General features: G+C 48.7%; 1 protein-coding gene across 1 annotated transcript; it reads right to left on the bottom strand.

The window, feature by feature from the left end:
* Positions 1-2614: 2614 nt before the first annotated feature.
* On the bottom strand, positions 2615-7403 carry LOC150043641 (sulfotransferase 2A1-like). Its single transcript, XM_090322227.1, has 6 exons — positions 7241-7403; positions 6445-6653; positions 5779-5905; positions 4857-4951; positions 4269-4443; positions 2615-2933 (listed from the first exon to the last, which is right to left on the bottom strand). The coding sequence occupies exons 1-6, from the start codon at positions 7371-7373 to the stop codon at positions 2824-2826; spliced, it is 849 nt and encodes a 282-aa protein (XP_090178353.1). The 5' UTR covers positions 7374-7403; the 3' UTR covers positions 2615-2823.
* Positions 7404-8901: the final 1498 nt, after the last annotated feature.

Below are 8901 nucleotides of genomic sequence, written 5' to 3' on the forward strand. Positions count from 1 at the left end.
TCTGTGCATGTGGCACCAAGGAATGGAACCCAGGGCTTCATGTATGCTAGGCAAGCACTCTACCTCTAGGCCACACTCCTGGCCTCCGGAGTCTGTTTTTAAACGTGGAAAAAGTGCAGAGCCAATCTGTCCTTGCCTGCTCCCTGACCAGCAGCTCCATCCCCTCCTGGGCTCCACACCTCCTTCCCCCCCCCCCAGTGCTACCATGCTTTCCTGCTGTGTCTGATGCCCAAGGGAATAATCTCCTCAGGCACATGGCTGGGATTGGCCATCTCGTCCTTCATGGCCTGGAAGGAACTGTTCTCCAGGACCAAGTCCAGCTCTGCTGGCTCCAGCGCCTTCCCCAGGAACTGGCAGATCTCCACTGTGTTCCTCAAGTCCTAACCCAAGAGAAACAGGGTGCCATGGATATGAGAGGGAGACAACAGGGAGGGGGATCAGGGGAGGAGCAGTAGGAGAAGGGAGGACAGCAAAATAACTGGCAGCAGAAAGGATGACTGGACTGGGGAGTGGAGGTATGGCTCAGTGGGTGGAGCACCTGCTAAAGAGCAAATGGTGAGATACTGAGTTCAAGACTCCATCTCAGAAGAGGGGGAAAAAAAGGAAGGGAGCAGGAGCAGGAGTGACTGCAGGGAGGATTGGCACACAACAGGAGGTAGCAATTTGACAGAGAAGGTAGGATGGATAGTGGGGGGTCTTGGGAGGGGTGGTGGGAAAAAGAGGACATGAAGAAAGGTGAGGACTGTGGGGTGTGGTGGGCTGTGTGGAAAATCGATCCTCCCTTTTCACATCTCATAACTGAGCACCAGCACCTTCTCCTTTTCCTTCATGGACATCCAGCCTCGCACGTCCCATAAGGCACTGCAGGGGACAGTGGGAGGACATGAGAAGTCCCCACCATTCCCCCGGCCCTGTGTCCTGCCATGAATGGCTTTCATCCCTGTCACCTTCACCCCGGTGTGACCGAAAAAAAAATCCCACCCCTATTTTCTAAAATACCCAGTTTATATCTGCAGAGAACGCAATTGCAAACTCCCTCCGCCCACCAGTTCCTACTGGCAAGGTGGTAAAATGGAACCAGCGAGAGCACTGTGGAGCCACGACATGGCTCTCCAAACTGTCTTCTTCCGTTGTTTGTTGTGCGGAGCGGCCTTTGGCCCATCTGAGGCAGCTCGTCCAAACACAGCATCCTCTCCTCTCACCAGGACAACGATCCTCTCAGCCCCTCACGTGACTTGAGCTGAGTGCCTTCCACGCCAAGCTGGCCCGAAGTCAGAGAGCAAAAGTCCAAGTGCAAGGTCTAAGGTTTGACCCACATCCCAGAAGGCACCTCCCCATCCTTGCCCTCTGCACCAAGCAGGGCTGTCTGCAGCTTATTCTACTGGGAAACATGGTAAGGCGAGGTCAGTACTATTCAAGATCAAGATCGTAGTCAAGCTGATTTTTTTCCCCAATGTTTTGTTGTTTTAGAGGTGATAAACATCTGACTGCCGCTACAGTGCCATCTGCTCCCTCTTGCTCTCATTCGCTCTGGCCCATCTCCACCCACAGGGTGCTAGTTCCCTTCCTCAGTGTCACCTCTCCCAAATGTGGGTGTGAACACACAGTATAGAAGGTAAAGAATACAGAATTGGGCCAGGAGTTTGGCCTGGTGGTAGAGTGCTCACCTAGCATGCCCTAAGACCCAGGTTCGATTTCTTGCTACCACATACGTTAAAAAAAGAAAAAAAGCTGCAAGTGATGCTGTGGCTCAACTGGCAGAGCTCTAGCCTTAAGAGAGCCCAAAGACAGTGCTCAGGCACTAAGTTTAAGCCCCAGGACTGGCAAAAAAAAAAAAAAAGCGTACTGAGTTATCAAAAACTAAATTTAAAAAACATGTCCTTTGTTCCCATATCTTTAAAGTTCCAAAATGGTGTGTGTGTGTGTGTGTGGGTGTGTGTGTGTGTGTGTGTGTGTGTGTAAAACACTTCTGGACTTAAGCTGCCCAGGCTAGCTTCAAAACACAGGGAAGGCTTCTCAGACTTTCTTTCTCTGTCCTGACCAACTACTTAGGGGGCTTTCATCTGCCTGAATCAGGCAGGAAAGTCTGTGAGATACTTTTCTCCAATTAACTAATAGAAAACTGTATCTCAAAGTGGTTGAGCAAAAAGAGTGCAGGGACAGCACCCAAGCCCTGAGTTCAAGCCTCACAATTGGCAGCAGAAGAAAAAAAAAAACATTTCCAGCAGAGAAAATTCTTACTGCAATTTGATCGAAATGTGAAACACACAGCCAAATGTCACCATTAATGAAGGCAGGATTTTAGAAATGGCTTGTTATATATTAGGCCATGGGACATTTTTGAAGATTTTCTATTTCTAGCCACCTGGGAGGTTTGAGTGTTTTGACCTTAAGAAGCAGCTACAAGGGCTGGGAGTTTAATTATTGCACTCTCAGAGAAGGAAACCAGCCAGAGAAGGAAAGTCAGTGACACATTTTTTTTTTTTTTTGGTCAGTCGTGGGACTTCAACTCAGGGTCTGGGTGTCACAGACTTTCCTTCTCTGGCTGGTTTCAAACTATAGTTGCAATCCTTAGATCTCAGCCTCCCAAATCACTGGAATTCCAGACGTGAGCTACCAGTGCACAGCACAAAGATTCTTTTAAAAGCGGGGCTGCTATGAAGGGAATGGCAGTATCATGGTCATGTATCAGAAACAAAGGTTTGATCATTCGAATCTCCAGGACTCAGTAGTAGTTTAGACACTGAGAGGACATTGTGTGCCATGTCTGAGGAGGAGTTAATAAATCTGTCTCTGTGAACACGCAGAGATTGCTGGAGTTTACTACCACGAGAACAGCTCTGGGGGAAATCCTGCCATCTTTGCCTGGAATAGTTTATCAAAGGCTTCAGCTTGGGCAACTGTGAAGTGGCTCTTCCAGTCCCCAGAGACACCTAGAAGACACAAAGCAGAAACATGGCTTTAGGAGGGGAAGAAAAATGCACAGTGGGGACTGGAAGTTTGGCCTAGTGGCAGAGCTTGCCTAGCATGCACGAAAACCAGGGTTTGATTCCTTGGTATCACATACATTAAAAAAAAAAAAGCCGGAAGTGGTACTGTGGCTCAAGTGACAGAGCTCTATATTTGAGAAAGCCCAAGGACAGTGCTCACGGCCTGAATTCAAGGCCTGACACTGGCAAAAAAAAAAAAAAAAACAAAAAAAAAACAAACAACACCACAGTGGTTGAACGGACACAACAAATAATTGAGTCCATGCTAGAACAGAGAAATCAGCAAGCAGAGTGGGGTCAGATGCTAAGCATTTCAAAAACTGAAATTTTGAAGCTGGAGACTAGTGTGTGTGTGTGTGTGTGTGTGTGTGTGTGTGTGTGTGTGTGTGCACATATGTGTGCCAATCCTGGGGGCTTGAACTCAGCGCTTGGGCACTGTCCCTGAGCTCCTTTTTGCTCAAGTCTAGTACTCTACCACTTGAACCACTTCCAGCTTTTTCTGTGGTTAATTGGAGATAAGTGTCCTTTGGAAGACTGGGAGTGTGGCCGTGTGGTAGGGTGCTTGCCTAGCATGTACAACGACCCGGGTTCGGTTCCTCAGTATTCCATACACAGAAAAAGCTGGAAGTGGCCCTGTGGCTCAAGCGGCAGAGTGCTAGCCTTGAGCAGAAAATGTTCAGGGACAGTGCTCAGGCCCTACATTTAAGCCCCAGGACTGGCACAAGAGAGAGAGACAGAGACAGAGACAGAGACAGAGAGACTTTCCTGCCTGGTCTGGCTTTGAATCATGATCCTGAGTCTCAGTCTCCTAAGCAGGATTAGAGGCGTGATTCCAGCACTTGGCCTGCCCCTGAGCTTTTCCCCCAACACTGGAGCTCTGCCAGTTTGAGTCACAGCTCAGCTTCTGGCTTTTTACATAGTAGAGGTAAGAGCCTCACAGATGTTCTTGCTCGGCTGGCCTCAAGCCATGATCCTCAGATCTCAGCCTCCTGAGTAGCTAGGATGACAGGCGTGAGCATGGGCGCCTGGCCTCTTTATCTGTTTCTTTCTTCAGCCCTCTGCAATCCAGTGCTCAGAACCTGGGGTCTCCCCTGCCTGCCGCCAGGTCTGCTTGGGCTACGTTCCCTTAGTGATGAAAGTGGATGCACACACACACACACACACACACACACACACACACACACACACACGCACACCCCGAGTCTCTCCCCACCCCTCCCGGGCCTGCTCATCCCGAATCCCCGGTGCGCATCTGGAGCCCAAGGCATCTCTCGTCACCTTTCCTCATCATCACTGAGTGACCGTCGGAATCCAGCTTGGCAAGCGAAAAATTGGACATCTTGTTTTCCTTCATGGCCTGGAAGGAACTGTTCTCCAGGACCAAGTCCAGCTCTTTGGGTTCCAGCTTCTTCCCCAGGAACTGACAGATCTTCTCCACGGTGCCCCTCGTGTCCTGCGAGAAGGAAAAGCAAGGGAGGAGGAGTGGAAGGAAAAGACCACGCACGTGAGACATGAGGGAGGAAACTAAAAAAAAAACAAACAACAAAAAAGAGGCGAAAGGAAGAAGCCAGACCGGTGACTGAAATCCTAGCTGTTTGGGAGACGGATCTGAGGATTGTGGTTTGAAGTCAGTTCAGGCAGGAAGGTTCTGTGAGACTCTATCTCCAATGAACCAGCAAAAAGCCAGAAGTGGAGCTGTGGCTCAAGTGGTAGAGCTCCAGCCTTAAACACTAAAAGCTCAGAGACCGGGCCGAGGACCACAATTCAAGCCCCAGGACTGACATAAAAAAAAAAGGATAAAAGAATACTAGGGAAGGGTGAGGGGGGCAGCAGCCGAGTGTGGGGCATGGGAAAATGGATCCTTACCTTCTTCATCTCCTCATAGCTGAGCAGCAGCACATTCTCCCTCTCTCTCATGGACATCCAGCCTTGGACATGTGTAAACCATGACCCGTAGGTAACTGCACGTGCAGAGACAGGAAGGAAGAGACCTTCGTTATCATCAGGCCCCACCCTTGGACCCCCCCCCCAATCTTGCCACAAACCAAGGTGTGATGACAAAGAAAAAAACAGACACACAGAATCCCATATGTATTTGTGCAAATACACATTATACACCAGTGCCTCCTGGATTTGTGCTCCGTGTGTGTGTGTGTGTGTGTGTGTGTGTGTGTGTGTGTGTGTGTGTGTATACCAATGCTTGGCCTTGAGTTCAAGGCCTGAACACTGTCCCTTCACCTTTTCACTCCAAGCTGGCCCCGGCTGTGAAAGTGAACTTCAGAAGTGGTAGTCAAGAGAGAGCTATCTTGGGCCAGGAGTTTGGCCTAGTGGTAGAGTGCTTGCCTAGCATGCGCCAAGACCCAGGTTCGATTCCTCAGTACCACATACATAGAAAAAAGCTGGAAGTAGTGCTGTGGCTCAAGTGGTAGAGCTCCAGAAAGCCCAAGGACAGTGCTCAGGCCCTGAGTTCAAGCCCAGGACTGGAGAGAGAGAGAGAGAGAGAGAGAGAGAGAGAGAGAGAGAGAGAGAGAGAGAGAGAGAGAGAGAGAGGAGAGCTGTGCAATACATGGCAGGTAGTAATATGGAAGCTTAGAAAGGCAAAGGTTATGCAGGCAACAAGGCCGAGATGGGCGTTGCCTCCAGTTGAAAAGTACCAGGGTACGCTTATGATCATGGTCATAAATAGATATTTGATACCACAAAATCATCATGTAATAACTAAGATTCCACGTTGGGCACAGTGTGCGATGGGAGGAGGGGAAGGGGTGGGCGCTGCCCCCGCACTCACCCTCACCCCGGATGAACCAGGAAAAGTATTCGTCCAGTGACTCTGGTTTCCTAATAAGATTCATCTTTGGGAAGAAATAGTATCCAGACACAAGCACATCTCTGGGATTTCTGAGCAGATAAATCACCTTTAAGGTGAAAAGGGAAAAAAAAAAGTTTGAAAGTCAATGCCAGCCAGGCACTGGGGGCTCACGTCTGTAATCCTAGCTACTCCATAAGCTGAGTTCTGAAGATCGTGGTTCAAAACCGGCCCAGACAGGAAAATCCTCGAGACTCTTATCTCCAAGGAATCACCAGAAAACCAGAAGTGGTGCTGTGGCTCAAAGTGGTAGCATGCTAGCCTTAGTGAAAAAGCTCGGGGACAGGACCAGGGCCCTGAATTCAAGCACCAGGACTGACAAAAAGGAAGGGCGGGAGGGAGAAAGGGAGGGAGGGTCAGAGGGATGGAGAGAGGGAGGGAACAAAAGAAAGAATTTCATGGACTTTCCTGCCCAAGCTGGCTTTGAACCATGATCCTCAGATCTCAGCCTCCTGAGTAGCTAGAATGACAGGCGTGAGCCACTGGCACCTGTCAGAAATGCATTTTAGCAAGACCTCTAGGAAACTCTCATCACTTGTAATTCAGAGAGCTGTTGAGCCAACCTTTCTCAGCTATCAGGCAACTGACCTTGGCCTTGGAACTGAAGAGAGACTTGGGGAAAAGCCGGAAAGGGAGATGGGAGCTGAGAAGCCGGGGTGCCTCCATGGTGCTTATGACTTTCTGGCCCACATGAGTCTCAATCCATGGGGAGCGGTCCCAGATGGGCACAGACCGGACCCACTCGGGGTCCCCTTTGGTGCGAATGAGACACAGGATCTCAATCAGCCAGTTGGTTCCTGGAGAGAGAAATGGTGACGACTTATCACTTCAGTTCATTTCCAAGGGGAAGTTACAGAAGGGTACATCGGGGTGGTACTTCATCAATGTACTTCACTGTTGATTATTCTGCTAAGACCAGTATCAGTATGTAAAGAAAGCAGCAGAAGCCCGATGCCAGGGTCTCACACCTGTAATCCTAGCTACTCAGGGGGCTGAGACCTGAGGATCACAGTTAAAAGCCAGCAGGAACAGGGAAATCTGGGAGACTTGGATCTCCAATTAATTACAGAAAAAGCTGCAAGCGGCTCCGTGGCTCAAGTGATAGAGCGCTTGCCTTGAACAAAAGGAGCTTAGGGACAGTGCCCGGTCCCAAAATTCAAAGGTCAGGTCCATGCCAATGTCCAGATGGAATCAGGAAATTCTCTAACAGCTTATACCGGGTCCCCATCTGGACACACAGGTCCCTGGGGAGTGACCTGGCTAAATTCCTTCACTCTTGGGAGCCATTGTCACATCTCCACACTGCATGGAGAGAGGGGCAGAGTGACCAGGAGTCTTCAGGTCTCGGCCTCCTCTCACACATGCTCCGAGCCTGCCCCCTTACCTGATTTGGGGTACGTCACAATGATCACATCGTCATCCTTCAGGACAAAGCCACGAAGATCCTTAAGGACCTCAAGTGTGGTACTTATAGCAGGGAAAGGTATTCCCTCAAACCAAACACAGTCTTCTGCCATGGCGGGAGAGGCTGCGGTGGGGAGGGGCGAGGCGTGAAGTGTTTTCTGGAATGGCCTAGGGACATCTGGATTTATAGTCACAGTGGGGCAATCATTAACTTTTCCCTTATTTGTGAAAGATTAACTGGATGATTACAAAGACGGAGAGCAAATTGCTACCACATCTAGAGGTCAAAAGTTGTCTGGTGTCAAGCTTGTTTAGTTAACTAGTTCTAGTGCCTAGCTCTACTCACAAGGTAGGAAAACAGCCCCCAGCCCCGCAATAGAGGAGTGCATCCAGAAAAATGTGGTACCTAGCCAGGCGTGGTGGCTCACACCTGTAATCCTAGCTACTCAGGAAGCTGAGAGATGAGAATCACTGTTCAAAGCCAGCCTGGGCACTAAAGACCTTGAGACTCTTATCTCCAATTAATCACTAGAAAATGGAAAGTGGGGCTGTGGTTCAAGGGGTAGAGCAGTAGCCTTGAGCTGAAGAGCTCAGGGATAGCACCCAGGCCCAGAGTTCATGCCCCATGACCCCCCCCCAAAAAAAATGTGGTACCTATGCACAGTGGAATTCTACACTGCCATTACAAAGCATAAAATAATGTCCTTTGCAGGGAAATGGATGGATCTAGTGTAAATCATGTTAAGTGAGGTAAGAGAGAGCCAAAGGTTCATGTTCTATATTCTCTGCTATGTGAAAGTTAGATCTAAAATGTGTTGGAGACTGCCTCAAGGTCTCTTAACTTGCTGCCTAATACTTTTAATATGATAGGCTTAGTAAAAAAGTTTTAGGCTGCTTACTTTGTGCTAAGAAACGTCTGAATCATTATCTTTGTTTACTGGTTGCTTTACTCCGTGCCAGGAGACATCCAGACTGCTATCATAATTTATAAGCTACTTTGCTCTGTGTCAAGAAGCATCTGGACTGGTATCTTGACAGTTAATTTAGAGACTATTCTGATTTACGCTAAGTGTTATCTCGACAGGTCACTTGCTCCATCTTCTGTCTTTCCAAACCCCCTTTCTCTGCCTATAATGAATCTTGCAAAGTAAAAATTCCGCTGCGCTAGCCCCTGCTTTAAAGCCCTATATAAACCCCCTCTGATTTCAATAAACAGACCTTGATCAGAGCACTGTCTTGGTCTCATTCTTTGTGTTTGTCTGTCCCACTCATTTAGGTACGGTTCCCTCTCGGGTCTCCGTTGACTGAACCCCACGAGCTGGGGCAAAAATGCACTGGGCTATGACAAACTATACAGAATTCTAGATCCTCAGGCTCAGTGAGACCAATAGAGGATACTCTCAGAGAAAAACCTCTTCATACTTATATAAAATAATAGTAAATTCCAAGATATGGAAACAAAAGACTTGGTTGGTTTGGTGTCTGTTTGTTTGTTTGCTTCTTAGGGGTTTTTTGTTGTTGTTGTTGTTGTTGTTTTGCCAGTCCTGGGCATAGACTCAGGGCTTGAGCACTGTCCTTGGGTTCTTTTTTCTCAAAGCTAGAGCTCTACCACTTGAGCCTCAGCACCATTTCTGGCTTTTT

The sequence above is a fragment of the Megascapheus bottae genome, chromosome 31 (genome assembly GCF_031878675.1).
Source record: "Megascapheus bottae isolate mThoBot1 chromosome 31, mThoBot2.hap1, whole genome shotgun sequence".
NCBI classification, from domain to species: domain Eukaryota; kingdom Metazoa; phylum Chordata; class Mammalia; order Rodentia; family Geomyidae; genus Megascapheus; species Megascapheus bottae.

What these genes read in the sequence shown, in the direction of transcription:
- LOC150043641 (XM_090322227.1), bottom strand. Translation starts at nt 7,373, where the DNA reads ATGGCAGAAGACTGTGTTTGGTTTGAGGGAATACCTTTCCCTGCTATA. An exon ending in TCTTCAGTTCCAAGGCCAAG is followed by an intron (nt 5,906 to 6,444) that starts GTCAGTTGCCTG and finishes TTCACCTTAAAG; the next exon opens with GTGATTTATCTGCTCAGAAA. An exon ending in CTGGTTCATCCGGGGTGAGG is followed by an intron (nt 4,952 to 5,778) that starts GTGAGTGCGGGG and finishes CTGCACGTGCAG; the next exon opens with TTACCTACGGGTCATGGTTT.